The 25,256-nt window shown below is 30.1% G+C and overlaps 2 protein-coding genes across 5 annotated transcripts in view; one reads left to right on the top strand and one right to left on the bottom strand.

Annotated features, from left to right (window-relative positions):
- Positions 1 to 888: 888 nt before the first annotated feature.
- Positions 889 to 8,233, top strand: LOC105113237 (pentatricopeptide repeat-containing protein At4g18975, chloroplastic-like). Its single transcript, XM_011009329.1, has 7 exons — positions 889 to 1,169; positions 1,583 to 1,717; positions 1,794 to 1,892; positions 2,089 to 2,232; positions 5,523 to 5,735; positions 6,535 to 6,736; positions 8,070 to 8,233. Exons 1-7 carry the CDS (start codon positions 1,167 to 1,169, stop codon positions 8,156 to 8,158), a joined length of 885 nt encoding a protein of 294 aa, XP_011007631.1. The 5' UTR covers positions 889 to 1,166; the 3' UTR covers positions 8,159 to 8,233.
- A 1,261-nt stretch (positions 8,234 to 9,494) lies between these two features.
- LOC105113235 (putative receptor protein kinase ZmPK1) overlaps positions 9,495 to 25,256 on the bottom strand; it is a 35,294-nt gene continuing 19,532 nt past the window's right edge. Inside the window, exons 1-2 of one of the 4 annotated variants that reach the window (XM_011009325.1) lie at positions 18,314 to 18,388; positions 9,495 to 12,107 (exon numbers count right to left, since the gene is read on the bottom strand). In XM_011009325.1, coding sequence (XP_011007627.1) covers positions 9,621 to 12,074 — 2,454 coding nt within the window. In that variant the 5' untranslated portion in view covers positions 12,075 to 12,107; positions 18,314 to 18,388 and the 3' untranslated portion in view covers positions 9,495 to 9,620. Of the gene's footprint in view, positions 12,108 to 12,143; positions 12,194 to 18,273; positions 18,389 to 25,256 lie in introns of those variants that run through there. The other 3 variants (XM_011009327.1, XM_011009324.1, XM_011009326.1) reach the window with 3 other exon arrangements.

The following is a 25,256-nucleotide window of genomic DNA, read 5'->3' as shown; positions in this document are numbered from 1 at the left end:
AGGGATAAGATAAATGGTTAAGTAGGCAATGAATTAGAAATTATATATAAAGAAAATGATATAATTCGTGTGATTAAACTAAAGAGATAATTAATTTTCATTGTGAAAAATGAAAGATGTTGAAGTATTATATGACATTAGTAATTATACCTATAGTTAAAATTGGATCATACATATATACATACATACATTTATATATATATATATATATAATACTTGTAATAATAGATATTTATAAAATTAATATAGACACTATAATTCTACATGTTTTTGCAGGTAATTCACATTCATCTCGAAGATCTTGATCCAAAATTTTTGATATTGTTCTAATTTTTCATTAGGTAAACTTTTGTAAAAAATACTATATGTTATGTAAATAAAATACCTATTGTATTTAAATAAATATATTATATTTGTATTATAAAAATAGTATGATTATAGTTGGAGATATTTTTTAAAATGTTTTTTATTTTAAAATATATTAAAATAATTTTTTTTATTTTTTAAAAATTATTTTTAATATCAGTGTATCAAAATAATTTAAAAACACTAAAAAATATTTATTTAAAATAAAATAATTAAAAAATTTTAAATTATTTTTGAAATACAAACAAAACAAACAAGGATATTTTGTATATAAACGTATATTTGATAATTTTTATTTGAGTAACAGTAGCATGAGATGAATAATCTTAGGTTTTAATGTAGGATATTTTAGGTAACGTTTCTCTGCACTCTAGAAATTTTATTAAATGGAATAATTTCATGCGACGACAGCTGATACAATTATAATCTTGTAAGTATATTAGATTTCTTTTTGTTATTTTTTTTTTATTTGCACCAAAGTGTTATATAAATTAAATAGAAATAAAATGTAAAAACGAAATTTTACAATAATAATAATAATAATAAACAAAATCAAAATCCTCGAAGACACCAGGTCTCCTCCATCCTCAATCGCGACCCACATGAAAAACCGTCTTGGCTCGAGCCTCCGTCAACAAGAGGAGCCGCGCCTCTACCACCAACTTTCAAGCTTCAGGACGACGAGTCCACGACAACCAGGACTCGCAGAAGAAACATTTGGAGGGACTTAGTAGAGTTGTTAAGATTGCAGAGTAGGTGATTAAGATTCGTTTCAGGGTTTAAATCAGCCAAAACCCGCAATGGTATGGCCTTTCTTTCTTTCTTCTTTTTTTTTTAAGGCAGAGGCTCCACCTGTGCTTGTAATTATTATATGAATCTTCTTATGACTTGAAATTCATGCTCGAACTCTGTATAAACAAGGCAAGGTTTTGTTTTTTTGTGCTTTCACTGTAACAATGCTGGTTTGTTTGATATATTTTGGAGAAAATAGTTTAGGGCTCGTCTTAACTCAATTTTTTTTTATTAGCAATTTTCATTCTCAATCTTACGCAATGTTTCCTTCGTTCTTCAGTAAGGTTCAGTCTTCTCTCCCTTTTACTGTAATGGCCACTTACTTTGCTGCTGTTTCACTTGTTATCCATGAAACCACTGCTCTGCTGTTACTACTACTCTCACTTCAATTAAACTTCATTTCGATCTTCTATTGATGATTCAGATTGGGCATTTAAGGAGAATAGGAGTGGGTAGGGTGCAGACCTTGCTGAATTTTAGCTTCAAAGCGACAATTGAAGCTCAAATGATAATATCTAACACACACTTTGCCTCTGTAGCAGCTTCGCCTTTGTTACAGGTATGCAAAATAATTGCTGCTCTTGCTTCATTTTGATTGATGTTAATCTCCTGAAATACATGTAATAATGTTTCAGTCAGTTCACGGTGATGGAAATTCAAGGCAGAATCTGAGGAGAAACCAAATTGGTGACAATGTCTCCAAGAAGGATAAGATCAAATTTCTCATTACCACAGTAAGTACACAAAGTCCAAATTACCAATCGCTATTCATTTGCATGGTAGTTTTCACAGTTATGAGGTATTGACTGCTTAATTTTGGTGTGATTTTTGAGTGCTTCTATATGCTATCAATGTCCAAAAACATTCATCTTGTTTCACGTAGCTTGGACTATGTAGTTAGAGTATGACAACACAATCTTATATATGCAGCTTTTAGATCTAAATGACAGCAAGGATGCAGTTTATGGTGCTCTTGATGCCTGGGTTGCATGGGAGCAAAAATTTCCTATTGCATCAATTAAGCAGGTATTGATTGCTCTTGAGAAGGAACAGCAGTGGCATAGAATTGTTCAGGTTTGATATTCTCTCCCCCTCTCCTCTATGCAACCTTAACATGGATGCATGCTTTTCTTAATATGATGGTGTTTATGCACTACATGAGCATCAAGAAAAACAATGGACTTTTGGAGGATTAAGTGTATTAATATGATGGTGTTTATGCACTACATGAACATCAAGAAAAACAATGAACATAAACAGAAATCTGTCATTTTATCTACTTAAAAATTCATGTTTTTAGCACTCCTCTCCTAGTGCTTGTATATCTCTCAAATATTTACAATAAGTTTTCTCAAAAGCCATATATATCTGATATTTTGAGTTCAGTGGAAAACTTATGTGATTTATTGCAAGTGATTCATTGATCATTTGGAAATTGATTGAGTTATTCCTGCTGGATGAACTTGATGTTCTTCCGATAAGGGGTTAAAGCCTTTTGGCATAGCACTCCTTTTCTTCTTCCTCTTTTTGAGAAACCTAGTGATACGATTACCGATAAGTGTTTGAGCTGTTGTGGTCCCATTTTATCAAATCTGACTACTCAGTGTTTTGCATTCTATTGTAAGCTATCCTATCTAGAAATAAGGGGTTAAAACACTCTTTTTTCTTCTTCCTCTTTTAAGAAACCTTGTGATAGAGTTGTTGATCAGAGTTTGTGCTATCATAGTCATTCTATTTTCCATTTTATCATATCTCACCACTTAGTGTTTTCCTATTTGAGTGAGTTTTGGTTGATCAAGATGGCCACTAGTAAAGGCAGTTGTATGATGTGAGTGTGACCATATCCTGATTCTTTTTGCTACCCTAATGAGATATAAGAGCGTGGACTAGTGAGATTTGAATGTGCAATCGATACCATGTTTCCTCTGAAATACATGACCAAAAATTGGTGCCTGGCTACATGTACCCCTTGGTAAATCATGGATTGGGATTATGTCGTAAAACTTGTTGAAGCTGGTTTTTATATACCATAATTGTGAAAATGTACATATCTTTTATTGTGAAACTGGTTCTTTTATGCCTCACTGTTGTATAAACAGTGCCCTATTTCATATCGGAAATCCAGAATAGAAGATTTTGGACTGTGATGCACTTGAGTCAATGAGCAAATTTTTTCTCTAAAATATCAATTGATCTAGTGTAATATGTTTCCCTGTAACCACCCTGTGTTATTAGGTTATTAGGCAATGTAAATAACAGCAATTAGACTTGAGGAAAAATGTCATTTAAAAAGCATTAACCTGGTTAGATTTTGAGAAGCTTGTTGTTTCACTCATTTACTCTTTCTCTCTCATTTGGTAATAATTTTCTTCATCTAGAAAAAAGGATTCAAGGGAATGTCAGATAAACATGGTTAAAATAACAGCTGCAGTTGCTTCTAGATAAAGAAATAAAAAAAAAAGAAGACCGGTAGCATTTCACAATTCATCTAATGCAATTCCTTGAGAGCCCCTGGATGTAGAACTTCATAAGAAGTTGAGAGATGAGAAAGATTATTATATAGTGAAGGAGTTGCCTTGGTGAAGAGTGGTAAATTTTTTTCAAATTGTACTCCAGCCACATAATCCACATGATAGAAATGCTTCACTTTAATAAAAATTTTAAAGGGGTCAGTGATTCACTGTAGTTTAAGACACAAAACACTGTGGATTGGAACAATATTTTTACTATTTTGCCCCTAAAAGTTAATGGATTGACTGATGGGGTACTTTAGTCTTTAACTAGTGGGGTCAGTGGTTCATTGTGGTCTTTTTTTTTTCACAGTGAAAATAATAATTTATCCTTGGTTGTAAAAAAAAAAAAAACGAAATTAACATTCATGGCCTTTTTAGTCTTTTACTTAATTTAAACATAATTAAATTACTTCCTTTCCCTTCAAATTAAAACAATTTGCCCTTTAGTTTAGGGGTACTTTAGTCTTTTAAATTTGGTTATTTTATTATTCTTGGGTTTCATTAGGAGTCATTGGGCCATTTGCAAAATAAGGAAATTATAAAAAAAAAAGTTGGATGTGTGTGAACAATGACTACAGGGTTTTGACAATGTGTGTGGTGCTGTCTAGTGGCTGAAGGTTTAGTTTTGAGGTGGTAACCGAAGCGTCTCAGCGGCCCCTCCATGCCTAGGTGGTGCGTGTAGTCTAATTGTCTCCAATTTGGCACGCATGGACTCTTTTTTGTTTCCTTTTCCCTCTCCTCAATTTTTGTGATGGACTTCCAAATTTTCAGAAAAGCCTTTCACTTTTTTTCCCCTTAAGATGGTCTATTTTTTTTATTATTAATATTTGTTTTATTTTGAATAATTTATGAAATTGGATTTTTTTTTTCAATTTCATCCCCCATAAATTTTTTCATGTAATATTTGGTTTCTATTTGTTTTGCTTAAGATGGTTTTTAAAATTTGTTTTGTTTTACAATTTCCTTTTTCATGAGTTTTTTTTTTTTTGTATTAAATTTGATTCTTATTTTTTTTATTGCTATTTTCTTACCTTGCATTTTTTTTTAAATTGATTTTTTTTTATGATTTTATCTTTTAATATTTAATTGGTTGGGTGTTAAACGTCCTGGTTGAACCCGGGTCTAGAACTTATTAGATTGTGGGTTTAAGAGATTAACCTGGATTTACGAGTATTTTTTTTTCCCTTTGAGTACTACAGCTTAGATAAATGTATTTCTTAGGTGACACAAAAACACTTGGGGTCTGCAAGGATAATGTAGAAGATTTATGAAGAAACATATTGAGAAGTGGAAGAGGCCAAAGAATTGGAAGTATAATCATGGAAGTATAATCAGGAGATATTGGAGACCTTCCTTGCATTGGTGCATGGGGATAGCTGCAGTTGGTTTTTTGCTAATTAATAAGCTGCTTTATGTTTTCTTTTCTAAAGATATTTGTGAATGTGTTGTGGGAAACTCCTAATATAGTTTTGCAAAAGTCTGCTTTCAGCTCTTAGTGAGTAGTTATCATTTAGTGTCATTAGAGAATGTTGGATACAGTTTGGTTTATTTTCTTTTTTATGTTGGTAATTTTAGTCTTATGCACACTACCAAGACCCGCCTTAGCTACCCATGAACCCATGAGCTATAGTGACTACCTGCCTTATATTTTTTTAGCTTGACAACATCAAAGTGTAAAGTAATTTTGTCAACTTGGCTTTCAACATGTTCATGAGTGATGTTTCTATGTTCTTGTTAAAATATTCTTTGTTATGCTACTATGTTTTAATATTCTTTGTTATGCTACTTATTAATGTTATTGTTTAGCATTATGCATTATTTGATCTGTTCATATTTTATTAATCTCTAAAGGTTATTAAATGGATGCTCAGCAAGGGGCAGGGAACTACAATGGGAACTTATTCGCAGTTTATACGAGCATTAGATATGGACCACAGAGCAAAAGAAGCACATGAGTTTTGGTTGAAGAAAATTGGTAGAGATCTTCATTCCGTGCCATGGCAGCTATGTAATCGCATGATATCTATATACTACAGAAACAACATGCTAGAGAATCTCATAAAGGTTTGGTTTGCAGCATGCCACATGCTTCTTGACATGGAAAATCAGATGTGTGTAATGAGTTTAATATGTTTACTGGGCAATTATCACTCACAATCTGCATACCATACTTTTGCCATTGTTCTGTAGGAAATTGTGGTTTTCAATAAATTCATAATCTAATGCTAGAAAAACAATTTGAATATTCTCTGTACACATTATTTTCCAGTAAAGGACACTGAAAAGGTCCATCATTGTAGAGGTAGCTGCATTGGAACATGAATGAAAACAGTAGAGAGTTGCTCATACACAAAACCATTATGTTTTTACTTATCAACTCCTTGTACGTACAACTAAACTTAAGGAAGGAAATAGAACAAAACTTAAGATGTTGTTTTGAAGTCACTGAAAAGCTCCATCATTGTAGAGTGTGATATTTGTTCTATTCTATCCCAAGAATATAGCAAAACTTTACTGATTTGTAGCTTAAAGTGAACAGACATTGTTGGACATTGACATTTAATGAATTGGAGGATGTGGAAGATTTTATCCTTGGTTAAAAAGTATGTGGAAGGAGGAGAAAAAATGCTACAAAATTCATCTCATGTTGTTGTTTATCTTTGAGAAAGGAATATCTGTCTTGCCATTCAGTGCTATTAAATCACTGTATTTATGCATTCCTTAGATTTGTCATGTGTTGTCTTTTTTTAGTTGGTTATAGGTTGATCTTAGATTAGCATTTTTCTTTTTTCATAAATTGTTTGAACTGACCGCTTCTAAACGTTGGATTAACCTGGCTTTGTTGTTGTAATTGGATGCAAAGCTTTTCAAAGGGCTGGAAGCTTTTGATCGTCAACCTCCAGAAAAATCCATAGTGCAAAAAGTGGCAGATGCATATGAGATGCTAGGCTTACTTTACGAAAAGGAAAGGGTATTAGAGAAGTACAATCATATCTTTGTTGAGGCAGGGAAAGGGCGGAACAAGAAGCTTAGAAATGCTTCATCCAAGAAAAATAAGAAATCAGGTAAGGCACTTTTAAGTCACTTTCTATATTAGTGTCACTTTCTGATCGCAACAAAATTATGTGCTGTAAATATGTTAAATGACTAACTAAAAGGCAAAAACAAAGTAAATTGTTGAAATTAATGTTCTGAAAACATTATTTCTTTAGCCTGTGATTGTCTTTGTGTTTTTCAATTAGATTGTATATGATCACTGATGTCTTTGCCATCTGGTGCTGGAGCGAATAACATCATTTAGCTTCTATATACACAAAGCGTGCGCACATATTTCAATTCAGTCTTCAAACCTCCAAACTCACTTCCAATCATGGAAAATTGAATACACTGATGGTTTGTAATATGTACAAGATCTTTGCAATTGACCATCCCTCAAATGTTGTTGTGATTGCAAGTTTTGCAAGTTTGAGGACTGAATTGAAGATCATAAATTAATGTATGGGGACTAAACTAGACTATTGAGTTTGACATTTCAAGGCCTGAAAATATGGTTTTGCCTGTTTTGGTCCTTTGGGTGAGTTGGATTATCAAACCCAGCTCAACCTTGACCTAGCCAAGGGCCTAAGGTTCACTAGTTCAGTAACGGGTAGGTCACTGGGTACCATGGTCGTTCAAATGCAAATATATTATTTATTTACTTTCAAAACATTTATTGGATTATTACATGTAAAATACTAAAACAGGTCCAATAAGAGAAGACATGCCATGATAAGATGTATACAAGTCATTTGGTATCATGTAACATCCTCCAAATCCTAATTAGAGATGTGTTATTATGGAATCCACAGTTTGCTTTCTCGTGCTTTTCTGGATAAAACTAACTACTAATCTTCATTGTCACTTACAATACTGTGGAAAACCCATTCTCTAATTGAACCTGAGAAGCATTTGATATTTTGATTGTCTTTTTTTTTTTTTGGTGGCGTTTGATCTTCTCATTCCAAAGCTAGATGATTTTGATGATATTATTAAAAAAAACTTGTGCCCCACATTAAGTTCCAAGCGCTATTAAAGACACAATATTCAGAAGTTGCCCATTAAGTTCCAAGCGCTATTAAAGACACAGTATTCAGAAGTTGCCAAACATACATAACTATATGTATATGTCTTCCATATGTTCCTAGAAATGAGCCTGATCATATGGTCTATTTGTATCTGTGATAAGTAATGTATACCCTGGTGTGTACACATTTCAAATCTGGAACTGAGCCAGAACTTTGTGCTGAGCCTTATGACACCGAATCTGTTGATTTTCATGCCCGCAAATTCATCTGCTTCATTGAGTGATATTTTTATGTAGATAGAAAAATTAAAATGCTTTTTACTCTTATGATTCAGGGAAGCCAAAAAATGAATCTTCAGATACGCTTGCTGATGCTGTGGATGACAAAAAGTTGAGTCAGAGTTCATCAGAACATTGCAGATAACGTTGTCCCCTGAATGTTTGTAATTGCGTCCTTTACATTGGAGAAACCTTTACAATATAATTTTGGCCACTGGAACTGTTTGTTTAATTAAATGACTAACTAAAAGGCAAAGACAAAGTAAATTGTTGAAATTAATGTTCTGAAAACATTATTTCTTTAGCCTGTGATTGTCTTTGTGTTTTTCAATTAGATTGTATATGATCACTGATGTCTTTGCCATCTGGTGCTGGAGCGAATAACATCATTTAGCTTCTATATACACAAAGCGCGCGCACATATTTCAATTCAGTCTTCAAACCTCCAAACTCACTTCCAATCATGGAAAATTGAATACACTGATGGTTTGTAATATGTACAAGATCTTTGCAATTGACCATCCCTCAAATGTTGTTGTGATTGCAAGTTTTGCAAGTTTGAGGACTGAATTGAAGATCATAAATTAATGTATGGGGACTAAACTAGACTATTGAGTTTGACATTTCAAGGCCTGAAAATATGGTTTTGCCTGTTTTGGTCCTTTGGGTGAGTTGGATTATCAAACCCAGCTCAACCTTGACCTAGCCAAGGGCCTAAGGTTCACTAGTTCAGTAACGGGTAGGTCACTGGGTACCATGGTCGTTCAAATGCAAATATATTATTTATTTACTTTCAAAACATTTATTGGATTATTACATGTAAAATACTAAAACAGGTCCAATAAGAGAAGACATGCCATGATAAGATGTATACAAGTCATTTGGTATCATGTAACATCCTCCAAATCCTAATTAGAGATGTGTTATTATGGAATCCACAGTTTGCTTTCTCGTGCTTTTCTGGATAAAACTAACTAATCTTTATTGTCACTTACAATACTGTGGAAAACCCATTCTCTAATTGAACCTGAGAAGCATTTGATATTTTGATTGTCTTTTTTTTTTTTTGGTGGCGTTTGATCTTCTCATTCCAAAGCTAGATGATTTTGATGATATTATTAAAAAAAACTTTGCTGCACCAATGTGGAATTAGAGGTTGCTGTGGCAAGAGGATAAATATCATTTTGTTTGTTCACTCATCTTGTGGGAAGTGAGAAATATACTAATATTTTCCTTTACCAAGGTAGCCGCAGCTGCGCTGTGTTTTTTCCTTCTTTTCTTTCTTTTAGGTTCGACGCAGAGCTAAAGCCACGGTTGCCTCAAGCAAGCACCAGCCCGAACTCCGTCAGTGAGTACTAAACCATTTTGTTTATTTCCGGTTGAGACATTTTCAAATTTAACAGAAAATCATAGCAATTTCAGGTTGACATTTTCAAACTAAATCATGTCAAGTGTGATGCTGTAGGGAATACGGCACGGTAGAATTTTAACGACATGAATGTTATTCGATGACAGAAGCAAAAAATCACTTTAGAGCCAAAACTCCAAAAGGAAACTGCTTAACAAATTACAATTTGAAGCAATTACCGACTGTCCAAAAGCTGGGTTTAAGATTCATCTTGACATTCTAATAGGGCTTGGACTACTGAATCCATTGTTGGTCTCTTGTTTCTATCTTCCTCTACACAAGACATGCCAAGTTCAACAATCGTTTTTGCTTGGCTCCTGCTAAACTGACCATTCAATCTTGGATCCACTATTTCTTCTATCCAAGAGGTCTCTCCGCACTGAATTTTCCTTTTCACCACCCTGACAAACCTTGTTAGATCTGATTCATCATGCTCTTCCCTGCCCTCTATGACCCAATTTGAGAGTGGGATTCCTTTCACTATCTCTAGAACCACAACTCCATAACTATAAACATCAACTTTTGCAGTGATAGGAAGATTTGTAGCCCACTCTGGAGCCATGTAACCCTTGGTTCCTCGAATCTGAGAGAAGTCAGAGCTATTGCCACCCCTCTGAGACAACTTGGCAAGCCCAAAATCTGCAATCTTGGGTTCAAATTCACTGTCCAAAAGAATATTTCCTGGCTTCACATCACAATGTATAACCCATTCTAAACACTCGTGATGAAGATAAGCCAAACCCTTAGCTATCCCTAAGGCCGCTTTAAACCTGTCTTTCCATTCAAGAAACGTTGGAGAGAATAGATGCTTGTCCAGTGATTGATATTCCATGTACTCATAGACTAGGAGTCTGTGTTTGCCCTCTGAACAGAATCCCCACATTCTCACCAGGTTCATGTGATTGATTTTTCCAATTGTGCTCACTTCTGCCCAAAATACATCTTCCCCTTGGTACATGTTTTCCAGTCTCTTCACAGCTACAACCCTTTCATCTGTCAAAATGCCCTTATATACGGCTCCAGAACCTCCCCTTCCCAGCTCTTCCTTGAAGTTGTTCGTCGCCTTCTTGAGCTCAGAGTAAGTAAACCTCCTAAATGGACTTAATACCACATGATATCCGTCTTCCGCCAAATTTGGCAAACCACGCTTTCTGAAAAGAAACCACCAACCTGAAACTACAAAGAGAATTTCAATAAATCCAATGGCAGAAGCAAATGAGTAGAAATAAACCCATCTGGTCCTCTTATTGTTGAAGTTATACATAGAAAGAGAACCGATCGTTGTTTCTGATTCTGCAGACTGGCAAATGAGGTCAGTGCCATTAAGAATACCCAGTTGAGATGTCTCAAAACTCACTGGCAATCTCAGATATATATTGCCTGGAAAACTTGGAGACTGGTAACCGTTGAAAAGCACGCCTTTTGTGTAGCAAAGTTGTCCCCCATCTAGCCTATAGCTAAATGCTTTACACCGATAATCCCCCAAGCAGAGCTTCATGCAGGAGTCAAATGTAGTGGATGCACTGTAATTAAGATCAAATCCCCAGTAATCTACATGGGGCAACAGCACAAACTTCACTTGCTGAGACTGTGAAAGAGTGCTGTTGAACATAGGCTTGCAGCCTTTATTCCAATTACCAGGCTCAGTGATCTCATAGCCAGGTGGGCATGAACACTTGGGGTCTGGTGTATTTACACAAATCGAGTTTATCCCACAAATTCCATGAACATTACAAAGCTGAGAAAGAGCTTGCCATGATATCACCCACAATCCAGTTTCATTGTTCAGGCTATAAAGCCTGAGATTCCCATCATGGTCCATTGTTAGCCTCCTTTTGATCCTTAATAAACCCGTGTCAGGAGCACTGAACTGGAGCTGATCACTAGATATAAAATGGCCCATTTCATCAAAAACCGCAGTTCTGCTGCTATTATAATTTGTTCTACCATTTCCGAATGGATTAAAATCAGGACGAGGCCAGTATATGCTTGAAATATCAGGACCATCATATATCAACCTCAGCACATTATCATTATCAAAAAAGAAACTAAAATATCCAGAGGCATAAGACCCGCTATGCAATCTAGCAACCAGCTTTGTCCTCTTTGTAAATAACTGGTTTGGAAGAAGTGTATCGGTAGGAAAATCAAAGCTTTGCCATAGATTCGTACCATTACGGCCTTTAAGAACAAGGTTACCAGTGTCCAGAAGCTCTGCTCTTCCAACATCAGTGGAGGTGGTGTTAGTCTCCCATATGATGGAGCCATCAACATCTGTCAAGACCATTGCCCCGTCTCGTCGTAGAGAAACTCTTGAACCTCGGCCATTAGCAGGTCTGTCTCTGTTGGCCATCCAAACCACAGTCCTGTCTTTGGAATTGGTGAACCAAATAGAGAACCAATAAGCATTTTGTCCCATCCCATAGAATCCACAAGAGAATGTTTTATCTGGTGAGGTAAGGATGTCTGAATCATCTTCTACTGATAGAGATGAACCTCTTAGCAAAACGTTCTGGGCACTTGAAGTTGAAAGAAACAAGAACAAAACAGTAAGGAAACAATTTTTTTGTTGAGGGATTGAAGTTTGAGAACTCCCCATGAGGCCCAGGATTGGCTTGCAACTTGTATGTTGTTTGGTAAGAACAATTATCATCTATAGGCCTCCCAAGGAGGGCAAAGCCATCCTGCCATTGTCACTTTTCTACATTTAAATCAACAACAATCTCTTGAATGATTTTTTTATGAGCAATTGACAGCTCAAAAGGCTATCATATCTATTATGTAGTGGCTGAATCATATTATTATAAGCACGTAAATCTCTTTCTCCAATCTTAAATTAATCATTCTCATATTCAAATATGCAAGTGGGAGCATTTAATTCCTTCCGTATTGTTTACGGCTGAGAGACTATAGAAGTCAGATATTTGTTTAGATGTGAAACATGGACCAGTTTTTCCGAGTATTATAGTGATGGTTTGTTTTTGCATTAACACTTATTTTTTATAAGTGGTTTAAAAAATTTATTTAAAAAAATATTAAATTAATATTTTTAAAATTTTAAAATAATTTTAGTGTATTAATACAAAAAATCAATATAAATTAAAAAATACTTTTAAAAATTACTCTATATTATAATATTTTAAATTTGTTTGAAAGTATATTAAAATGATAAACAAACACAAAAAATATATTAATTTAAAAAAATAAAAAAATTTAAATTTTTTTTTTTTTTTAAAAAACAAATAACCCATTCATTCATGGCCACTATTCCTAATTTCCTATTTTCACACTGAAGTTTTGTGTCCAAAAAGTTCTTACAAGCTAGAAGAAGGATCCAAGTCCAAGTCGACTCTGGGCCAGCGTGGAAAAAATCTATGTGCCGAAGTTTGAATAGTACCAAGGGAAGAACACACAGGACAAAAGCTAACATTTATTGTCTTCCCTCCGCTTGCAGCCGCCAAACATCCTATGTAATAAAATACAATAATGATAAGATTATTTTCTCGCTTGTTACATTGCAAGTTGTTTTTAATATAAAAAGATATTTAATATATTTAGGTATTATTAATATGTTTTGCAGTAAAAAATAATTTTTAAATATACAATAATTGATCAGATATGATTTCATTAATTTAATAAGCTTAAAGATCATATAAATAATTAACAAAAATATGATTTGTCTTCTAATAACCATGAGATTTTTTATATAAATATTAAGATAACAAAATATTAGATCGATTCGGTTCATGTCAGGTTATTCAACTAACCCATATGCTAGGTCATGATACATGATAACATCGTGAAAAATAAATCAAAATAAATTATGAAATTTAATTTTTAATAAACTCAATATTAAATGATTAAATTGAAAAAAAAATCAATTAAAAATAGAACAAAAAAATAACCCTAGTCAACTCGGGTTAATATGTCAAACTCGCAACTTAGATCATTAAACCACGATAACTTAATAAAAAAAATCGAAACAAATTATAAAATTCAATTCTCAATCAACCTAATATTTAAAGATGAAATTAAAAAAATAATTAAAAAACAGGAAAAAAAACTCTAGTAAACCCGTTTGACTCGCCAAAATAATAACCAAAGTCATGAGATGAGGATAACCTCATAAACAATAAATCACAAAACCCAAACCTCAATTCTCCCAATGTTGAATAATGAAATTGAAGGAAAGAAAACAATTAGAAAAGTGAAAAAACCTGGGTTAACCTAGTTAACTGGTCAAACCCGTGGTTCGGGTCAAGAAATTGGGATGACTTTATAAAAGTATATTGAAAAAAATTATAAAATTTAGTTCTCAATAAACATAATGTTAAATGATAAAATTGAAATTAAAAATTTTATTAAAAAAAGATATAAAAAAAATAACTTGAGTCAACCCAAGTCAGCCTACCAAACTTGTGACTTGAGTCATGAGACAAGGGTAATGTTATTGAATTCAAACCAAAACAAATCAAGAAGCTTAATTTTAAATCAACTCAATATTAAAAAATAAAATTAAAAAAAATAGCAAAAAAAAGAAAAACTCGAGTAAAAATTACTCTACACTATAATATCATACATTCCTTGTTAATAATCCCCACTACAACTTTCAAGATCAAGAGGTGTGACTCTTCAATATCTTCAAAATATTTTGTGTAACTTATTCTAAATTTGATGTGGCGTTTCTTCATTTAATAAAAAAAAAAGCAATTGAATCCACCATTTTGACTAATTGTTTTCTAGATGGGAGTAAATTACCTAAATTATTTAAAATATTCATAAAATATGAGTTAAAATGGTTTTTAAAATTTTTTTGGATAATTTTAAATAATCGTTTCTTTAAGAATTCAATTTAGTTTAGTTTCTGTTTTGGATTTTTAAAAATCTTTTCTTATTTTATAAACATTCTACTTTATAACTTTTAAAGAGTATAATATAATACAATTAGAAAATTGACAAATACATATAGACACACCAACAAAAAAATTTTGTTGGTAAATTACGGTGATTTTTTGACCCATTATGCCATCACAATATGTATTGGTAAATCCTGATAAAAATATTATCCTAGTATATACTAATGGAATTACAGTGAGAAAAGAAGGAAAGGAAAAAAAATCCAAAAAATATGATAACGTGTTGTTTTTACAGATAAAATTACCGACGAATTTAAATCTGTCAATTAAATCTGTCGATAAATCCATTTATAATATTTAATTTATAACCTGACAAGCAATGAATTGAGACCTTTTATTCAATATGTATAATATTCCATATGTTGTTAGTTTCAAATAATTTATCTCTTATTCTATCATATAAATTGATAGATTGATGAATTCCTTGTAGGCAACATCTTTAATTTTGATAGTTCAAAAAATCACAATTGATTGAATCTCAAATCTTTTGATTATAAGATGAACAATTCAACATGGTTCAGAACATATGTAAAGACTATTTAATTATTTTTATATCTCAGGATATTTAATTTCATTGCACATTTCTTGTTAATTGTAATGAAGATGTAATTTATGCATCAAGTTTATTGTTTGGGAGGGAATGCTATTGTTACTTTAAATTTAATATATTTTGGTCTTGAAAGGAGGTGAAGTGCTATAGCAGATATTTCATTAATGGATGTATTTAATACTAAAGTGTATAGTCAAGCTAAAAAGTCATATAACAATGAGATATATGTTTAGGAATCGACTTCTAATAAGTTTGAAGTTGATTACCATGGGATATGAGAAGAGGTCATTGAATTGCAATATTTCAGCAAGCAGAATATAGTCTTTTTTATTCAAATGTTATTGTTATGATACCATCGATAGAGGAATCAAAGTAGATCTCCATCATGGTTGGTTGAAATAAATACAAAGGCTAGACTCCATAACGTCAACAATATCTTTGTTTTCGCCAAGCAATAATAAAAAGTTTATTACACATACACTCCATTTAGAAAGGATCTTTCAACATTTGATTGGTTATCCATAATAAAAACCAAACCGAGGGGTTATATAAAAGTTGTTCAAGATGACAACGATGAATTAATTGTAGGAGATGATGTCTTTTCACTTGACGGATTAATGGATCCACATTGAGTTGCTCTGTTTAATGACTTAAAAGAAAATTCAAATTTTCACGTCACCAAGAATACTTTTATTGATGTTAACATTGGGGAGTTAAATGGTGTTTTTAGAACTAGTGGACGTACACATGTCAATGAAGATAATATTAGTGATAAAATCAACATAGAAAATTATGATAGATATGACAATGATGAAATTGAAAACAAAAACAATTTTTATTAATTTGCACAATATGAACGTATAATGCTATAAACTGTAATGCAATATTTCTAGATAAAATTAACTTTAATGAAATGATAATAACATTTATTTATTATTAAATTATAAAGAAACATTTATTTTATGTATTTTTATTATTATACATAGAACTAGTGTTATTGTGCTATGTGTGCTATAGTGATTTTAAATATTTATGGGATGGATACATAAAGAATCCAGATACAATCTTGCAATAGAAACTATTTTGCATGAATGAAAATACGACGGACATGAAAAATACAAAAGATACACCGATGAATGAAGTCTGTTAATATTTTTCAAAAAGCATTGCAATTGTTCCATTCTCACTAACACTATTTATTGTGTTCAATACATACGAGATCACCGAGAATTAATGTCCTTTGATATTTTTTTGAGAGGTAAGATATTGTTCACTTTTTACTTTTCACTTGCATTGTTTATTTATTATTCAGTACATATAGAATCACCAACTGTTAATGTATGTCGGTATTTTTCCCGAGAGCTATGATACTATTCATTTCTTATTTGCACTAGTTATTACTGATCAATATATATGAAATCACTGATTGTAAATGAACGTTGATATTTTTCCAAGATTTAAGGTATTGTTCATATCTTACTTGCATTGTTTATTATTGATTAGTACATATGGAATCACTAGTAGAAGAAAAAAAGTAGTAAGTGATGGCTAGTAGGATTCTAATTTTTTTTATTAAATTAAAAATTTTAATTCAACTTTGCAAACGGATATTGATAAAATTTTTTTTAAATATATTAATATTTAATTATTCATCAGTAGAAAAACCTCAAATAAAATATTAAAATCTCTAAAATCAAAATAGATGGACATAATTCTCATCTTCTACAACTTCTTTTCTCCTCCTTTTAAATCTTCATCTTTCTCTTTCTTTTCTTTCTCTTTCTATCCTCGACTCATTATCTTCTACTATTTTCTTCTCCATATGCAGATATATCTTCTCCTTCTCTTATTCTCTATTTATTTAATGATTTGATCAATTTTTTTTTCTCTTTTTAGGCTTGGGAAAATTCAACATTTAGATAATATTCTTCTTTTTCCTTCTCTTTTTGTGGTTTTTTTTTTTGTTATTAATAAATGTATAAATGTTTTTGGGAATTGTTTTTATTTTTTCATTATCAATAATTGTGTAAATGTCAATGGATTTTTTTATTTTTTTCTATTATAAATAATTGTATAAATTTGATGGAAGTTTTTTTTTTTAGTTTTTTAAAGTTTTTTGCTATAAATAATTGCATAAATGTTGATGGATTTTTTTTTAAATTTTTTTTGTTATTAATAATTGTATAAGTGTTATTGGAAATTTTTAATTTTTATGTTCTTTAATGATTTCATATAGATTTTTGGCATTTAAATTATTTCTAATTTTTTCTTATTAATGTGGTTAGCTAATTGGTTTGTTGGTGTTAACAAACAATTTTTAATTTTAGGAAAAATAATTTTTTTTTGAAAATAGAAAAAAATAAAAAAATAGCTAAGATAATGGTTAATATAAATGAATAGTTTTTAATGTGAAATATTGATACTATAGATTGTTTAATGTGTTTATATTAACTTATTATGATGATTTTGCAAATGGTTGTAGCAAAATTAAACATAATGTGTTTATATTAACTTATTATGATGATTTCGCAAATGGTTGTAGCAAAATTAAACATAAATTGAAATAAAATCAATTGGTTTGTGGCAATCCAATTTAAATTGTTGTGTATTTGCAAGTTCAAAAATTTTAGCTAGCCTCCCGTATAGGAAAGATGCTGCCAAATATTTTTTTAAATAGAAATGATTTGCAGTACCTCAATCCTTTAATTTATATAAATGTCAAGAAAAATATCAATAGCACATCATAGAATCACTACTAGTTCTTCTTGTAGCGCTTCTAAGAATTATGAGTTGTTAGGTGTCGCCTAATAACAAACACTTGAGACACATGTATTCATTTACAATGTGGGATCGTCGAGCACGATGTCGCCATTTCAAGGAAAAGGGGGTCCAGTTGTTAGGTGTCGCCTAATAACAAACACCTGAGACACACGTATTCACTTATAATGTGGGATCGTTGAGTGCGATGTCGTCATATGAAAGGAAGGGGGGTCACTTCATAATGACATTCATATACCTAGAAGTAATAGGCTTAGTAAATGAACGATATTTAAATGTAATTTTTTCCCTTCACAACAATATGTTAATAATTTTTTTAAAAATAATTTTAATTAATAAATGTAATTTTAGGTTTATAAATATTAAAACTCTCAGAATAATAACATTAGTAATGAAATCTTCAATGAAAATTTGATTGTTTTAATAGAGTTAAATTTCTAAATATTTTGAATGAAAATCTATGATTATTGCATGGTTTGGAAGGTTTAAAGTTTCTATTAACTTAAATATCCTTTTTATTATATTGATTCGATTAGTTTATTTTAATAATAAGAAAAACTTTAAATGGAATAAAGATTACAATGCTATTGCAAGATGGGCAAATTCATGCTGCCATTCTCACTTTTCTTGGTTAAAATCAACAACAATCGCTTGAATGATTTTTTTATGAGCAATTTGACAGCTCAAAAGGCTATCATGTCTATTATGCGTTGGTTGAAACATATTATTATAGGCACATAAATCTCTTTCTCTAATCTTAAATTAATAATTCTTATATTCAATTATGCAAGTGGTAGCATTTTAATTCCTTCCGTACTGTTAACAGGTGAGAGAAAATACTTTTCAAAATTACTCTACACTATAATATCATAGCCATCATTCCTATTTTCACATTGAAGTTTGTGACCAAAAAGTTCTTACAACCTAGAAGAAGGATCCAAGTCCAAGTCGACTCTGGGCCAGGGTGGAAAAAAATCGATGCGCCAAACTTTAGATGCTACCACGGGAAGAACATACAGGACAAAAGCTAACATGTATTGCCTTCCCTCGACTTGTAGCCACCTCACATATTATAGTAAAATACAATAATGATAAGATTAATATCTTGCAAGTTGGATTAAATATTTTTTTAATATAAAATAATATTTAAATATATGAGGATTGATTTGATGTAATCTTATTGATTTGACAAGATTCAAAACAACTCTAATAACTAAAAAAAATAAGATTTGACTCATAATCAAAATTTATAAAGAGATTTTATTTTTATATAAATATTATGAAATCATGATATATAATAACCCTATAAAAATAAATAAAAATAAATTATAAAATCTAATTTTCAAGAAACTCTATATTAAATGATGAAATTGAAAAAAATCAATTAAAAATAGAACAAAAAAATCCAAGTTAACTCGGGTTAACATGCCAAACTCGTAACCTAGGTCATTAGATTAGGATAACCCAATAGAAATATATGAAACAAATTATGAAGTTCAATTTTTAATCAACTAGTGTTTAAAGATGAAGTTAAAAAAATTAATTAAAAATAAAAAACTCCATTCAACTTGGTTTGACCTGCCAAACCAATGACCTAAGTCATAAAATGATGATAAACTCATAGAAAGTAAACCAAAATAAATCACAAAACTTAAATCTCAATTAATCCAATGTTAAAGAATGAGATTAAGAAAAAAATCAATTAGAAAAGTAAAAAAAAAAAACTTGAGTCAACCGAGTTAACTCGTTAAACCCACAGTTCGGGTCAAGAAACTAGGATGACATCATAAAAAAAATATTGAAAGAAATTATAAAGTCTAGTTCGTAATAAACCTAATGTTGAATGATGAAATTGAAATTGAGAATTCTATTAAAAAAAGACACAAAATAATAACTAAAATTAACGCAAGTTAACTTGTCAAACTCGTAACCCCGAGTTATGAAATAAAGATAATCTCATTGAATTCAAACCAAAACAAATCAATAACCTTAATTTCGAATCAACCCACTATTAAAGGATATAATTGAGAAAACAATAAGAAAAAAGAAGAAAAACTCGAGTAAACCATGTCAAACTTGTAGTTTGGGTTATAAAACTAACATAACCTCATAAAAATAAATTGAAAAAAATATAAAACTCAATCTCTAATAAATTTAATATTACATAATAAAATTGAAATAAAAAAAAGGAAAAGAAAATACTATTCAAGTAAATAGTATTATGTGAAGAGATACATAGTAGAATCCCCTCCATTTTTTTGGTTAACTTTTGATTCAAGAAAAAATCATAAATATATTTAGTTAGGAATGAATTTTAATTTAAATAAAAATTTGTTATGAAAGCAAGTTAAAATTTCTAACTTATGAATTCTTACTTATACTTTAAAAAAAATTAAATTATTTTTATTAAAAATTCTTCCAATTTAAAATTTAACTTATTTCTTTTATAATTTAGTTATAAGAAATAACTTTGATTAAAAGTTGAAGATAGTTTTCATAAGCCATCTAAGCCAAATTTTCTTAAATTTGCAACGGTCTTTTACATGTGCATTTGTCAATATTATAGCAACTCTTGAGAACCTAAAAATATATATATCCATTCTAGTTTTGGTTAACTTTGTTGTGTTACTATGCAATAAAAGATGCAACTAGATAATTCTCCACACTATGATGCTATGTTGTGGCAGGATCAAAAGTTTTTTTACATGTACAAAATAATGTTTATACTAACAAAAATTATTTAACCATGTCATTAAACTCAATTTGGCAACCCGAACATGAAACCTCCAAACCATATTTTTTATCTAGTTCAAGATTTAAATTAAATTGATATTGTTTCTTAAAAAAATATTAAGACATAAACATATTAAATCAATCCGAGTCAATCTAAATTAACCTACTAAACTTGTAATTTGAGTTATTAACTCCATTATGTTGAATATTTTTTAAATTATTTTTATTTAATTATATAATAAAAAATAGATACTTGCAAAACTGATCACAAACTCAATACCGAGATGTTTTTCTAAGACCATAATAACCCCATAAAAAATAAATAGAATTAAATTATAAAGTCTACTTCTCAATAATTATGGTTTTTTTATAATTATTTTTTATTTAATAATATGCTAAAAATAAATGCTAAAAAAACCAAGCACTAACTTCATGTTATACATTTTTCTAAGATCACGATAACCTCATAAAAAATAAATTAAAATAATCTTTGAATTCAATTCATAATATTATTTTAGATCTATTTTTTATTTAATAATATGATATAGAAAGTAGACAATGATAAAATTAAATACCAACATAATGACATGATGTTATTTCAAGACTATGATAATCCTATATATATATATAAACCAAAATAAATGACAAAGTATAATTTCCAAGAAACTCAATATTGAAATACAAAAATGAAAAAAAAATAAAAAGAAAAGAAAAGGAAAGAGAAAAATAAAAAGAAAAAAAAACATGTTACTTATGAACAATAATTTTCCCTTTATTTTTTTATTTAAAAATATGATTGGACAAAGTAGATATTGTAAAACTAAACACCAATCCAATTCTATTTTTTTCTTCTAAAACTATGATAATTTCATATCAAGAAAACTAAAATAAATAAAAAAATTTAATTTCTAATAAATCTAATATTTAAATATAAAAATAAAAAAAAAATAAAAAAAATATTATTCTAATAGACACTAACATGTGAGGAGAGGAACAATGATTTCATCTTTATTTCTTATTTAATAATATTATAAAAAATAGTAAATAATAATAAATATAAACATCAATTAAATGCTGAGATATTTTTTAAAATTATATTAGTTTTGTATAAAAAAAATCAAAATAAATAATAAATTTTAATTTTTAATAAATCTAATATAAAAATATAAAATTAAAAAAAAAATAGTATTGTTCCAATAGATATGCGAATACTGGAATAATGATTTCCTCTTCTCTATTAGTTCTTATTAATTGTTAGAATAAATTATTATCATAATATATCTGGTAGAAAACGTAACATATTTGAGTAAATGGCACACGAATGTGCATTCAAAATCAGGCTGCATTTCCACCACTAGTCAAGCCTCCAGCATTAGATGGAAAAAATAGTTTTTGCCTTTTAATTTAAATGATTTTTCCTACTTAAAGTACTAAGTTAATATGGGAACTAAATATTTATTTGATCATCCTGCTCATGTTTGCATGTTAAATAAAATCTTAATACTTAATATATTTTTTGTACTTTATCTTATACTTTACTATTAAACAAAGTTTTATCTTCATCTTTTTTATTTTTTTTATTTTTTAATTCTAATTATTTTCATATTTTTAGTCATGCGATAATAATTAAATTTTACCTAAGAATATCTATATAACTACATAACCTAAATCGGTATGAATTTGTAAGAGAAAATAGAAGGATGGGAATTGTAATACCCCAACTTCAATAATATTAAAAAGAAAAAAAATATCTCATTCTTACATTATATAACTCTTGTAGCAGAGAAAATCCTTTGAATCCATGGACTTAGATTACAATACTCTCAACACATATTTATACCAATATAATTTATGTATAATTCTAAATATTTAATAGGATAACAATATTGTTAATACTTAAACATGGATAAATTTTATGATACTCATACTATAACTAGTCAAATCTTATAAGTACTTGTAAAAAGAGTATGATTGTTTTGATTTGATATGTGAATTATAGAGAAATGGGATAACAATAAATAAATTAGAATTAAGAGCAAAACTTAAACCAATAAAAATGAGTTTTGATTAATTTACCATTTTATTTTCATATAAAGCACAAAATACCAAGAATTAAAATCAAAGTTATGAACTTTTAATGTGTTTTCTTATTGATTGATAAAAAAAAAGTGAATTAGGAGTTTGATTTGTAAAGGTAAAGGGACAGTAACTAGAATTCCATGTGTTATTTAATGAATGGATTTTTATAGTATAATCAAATCATGAAGAAAAAAGACAAAGAAACTTCTACTTTTATCAAATCTTTTTTTCATACGTGTGCAGCATTACTGTGAAAAAATTCATTCTGTGAAAAAATTCATTCTCAAATCTTAAATATTGGTATCTTGGAAAAATAAGGAAAAATGAAGATACAAGAATTCCTTATCATTTATTTTTGTATAGATATAATGGGAGTCACCATTTAATATTTTAGTAATTAAAAACTCTAAATAGTTTTAAAAATAAGATATGAGGACTAGTTATGTAAAGAAAAAATGTTAGCACTTCAAATACACAATAACTAAGGTAAGCTGTATTGTTTTATTATCTGATAAAGTCTAAAGTCTTGTCGTGTTTTCTAGTTGTTGGTTCGTCTATGGTTTAAGAAAAGTCATTCTCAATAAAAAAATCATTATTTTATCGGTAAAACCTAACCATTCTAATGCTAACAAAAAAATTTAATATCCAGAATATGTCTTATATATAAGATCGTAACCCCAAATATTAAAAAAAACAAAATTTTTTTTTTGAAATGTTTGAAATATTGGCCTAGTTCTCATGACTTTAATAAACTAGTTATTAACGCTAAATTGCATGCTAATATATATTTATGAACTTTTGTTGTATGAAAATATCATATGATTTTTTTTTTCTTTAAGATACTTGGTCGTGTGCATGAAAACAAAAACTTTTAATACCGAATTTATATCTTTACAGTATAAAAACACAAATCAATACTAAGCAAAATTCAATAGAAAAATATTCAAGAAAATCACATATTTTTTTTGAAATAATAATTTTTTTAAAGAAAATTTTATTTTTATTTTTATTTTTATTTTATTTTTTGGGCTAAATCTAGCTTGGTTAGTGTGACTAGACTAGACCTAGCAAGCCTAGCAAGGCTAGTAACTCGACTGAGCAACCGTAAGCACATGTGAATTTCTTCATGTGTTAACGACGAAATTAATTAAATTACCTTCGTACAATAACTAAGCTTATTTGCAAGAATAAGAAAGGAAATGTGTGTACCTAGTGCTAAAGGTGGCGAATTGGATTTTTTAGTCTTCCTCATCTGTGTTCGTCCCGATCGTTTGTCCTTGGCTCAAGACCATTGTGGTTGTTCATTCCTCTTCTGTTGGTGTTTCCTTTTGTTAGCTGTTCGTTTTTCTCTCTCTTTTTTTTTTTTTAGCTTTTTCCTTTGGTTTGTTTTTCTCTTTTTTTTTTTTTTAGCTTTTTCCTTTGGTTTCCTCTTTGGAATGCTCTGTTTACAGTAAAGTCGTTGTTGAAGCTTTGGAGCTGCTATTAAAGAAGAAGTTGAGGGTGTGCCTTTTTTTTTTTCACTTTGTTCATTCTGTTGTGGTAAACTCAATCAACCACCAACCACCACTTGTAACTCTCTATTATCAACCACCACTTGAAGCTTGATTTTTTTTTTTTTTACTTTTAATTGTTGTATAAATAGGATGTTAAGGTTATGTTATTATGCATGGGAAAGAAAATAGAGAAACTATAGAGAGAAAGAGAGGGTGTGTATTAAGAGTTTTTTATTTGTATTTTGTAAGTTTGTTGTTTTGAAATAAAACCGTGTGTTTGATCCCCTCTGAGTATTTCAAAGTAATTACTAGTAGTTTCACCTACCAACAATTAGTATGAGAGCCCCGTTCGTTAGAAAACAGAGGTGTTTTTGGGATACATTTGATTTTTTAAAGTTGTCAAAAACTAGTTTTGATCATTCCATCATGTAGTATTCATCCATACGAACTCATTGGTGTAAAAATCAACTTTATTGGAGCAAGAGCTAGTCCACATGAGAGCCCCGTTCGTTAGAAAACAAAGGCATTTTTGGGATACATTTGATTTTTTAAAGTTGTCAAAAACTAGTTTTGATCATTCCATCATGTAGTATTCATCCATACGAACTCACTGGTGTAAAAATCAGCTTTATTGGAGCAAGAGCTAGTCTACATGCGCTGCTGGAAATTTTATTATTATAGTCCATGCGCAGCCAACACACCCCGAGGAAGAAGATGACTACACATGCGCTATATTTAAGCTAAACTGAGCTATATAAGCGAGCTGCAAGCCACCACCAAGTCGAGCAGTGTAAGCCGAGCCATAAGCTGAGTCGATAAAATATTCCTAGAATATTCTCGGTTCAAACCCAGTGAACCGTTGGACGTCCAAAATTGATTTCTTGATCGATTCAGCCCATTTCTGACCCATTTTCAACCAAGTCAAACCAATTCCCTACTATTTTGAGCATTCCAAATCTATCTACAATGTCCTTTCTCTAAATTCAACTCTTAGAAGGTGATATAGTCATTCAAAGAACAAAATGACTACAAAAAATGCATAAACACTCATCCCAAAGCTAACCAAAGACAACTATGATAATTAGTGTATAAGATTGAAGGCATTTCTTGGTTCACAAGAGTGTATAGAGATTGTGGAATATGGCTATGATAAACTAGAGTCCAAAGAAGTAGAAGATTTATTATAAGAGGCATAGAAACAACTCCTGAGAGCTAATAGAAAGAAAGACAATAAAGCAAAGACCATCATTTATCAAGATCTTGATGAAGCCACTTTTGAAATCAAT

The sequence above is a fragment of the Populus euphratica genome, unplaced genomic scaffold (assembly GCF_000495115.2).
Source record: "Populus euphratica unplaced genomic scaffold, PopEup_1.0 scaffold400.1, whole genome shotgun sequence".
Lineage (NCBI taxonomy): Eukaryota > Viridiplantae > Streptophyta > Magnoliopsida > Malpighiales > Salicaceae > Populus > Populus euphratica.
This window is presented reverse-complemented; position numbering and strand designations above follow the sequence as displayed.

Coding starts and splice junctions, on each gene's coding strand:
- LOC105113237 (XM_011009329.1), top strand. Junction 1,718..1,793: donor CAGCTTCGCCTTTGTTACAG/GTATGCAAAATA, acceptor ATAATGTTTCAG/TCAGTTCACGGTGATGGAAA. Junction 1,893..2,088: donor TCAAATTTCTCATTACCACA/GTAAGTACACAA, acceptor TTATATATGCAG/CTTTTAGATCTAAATGACAG.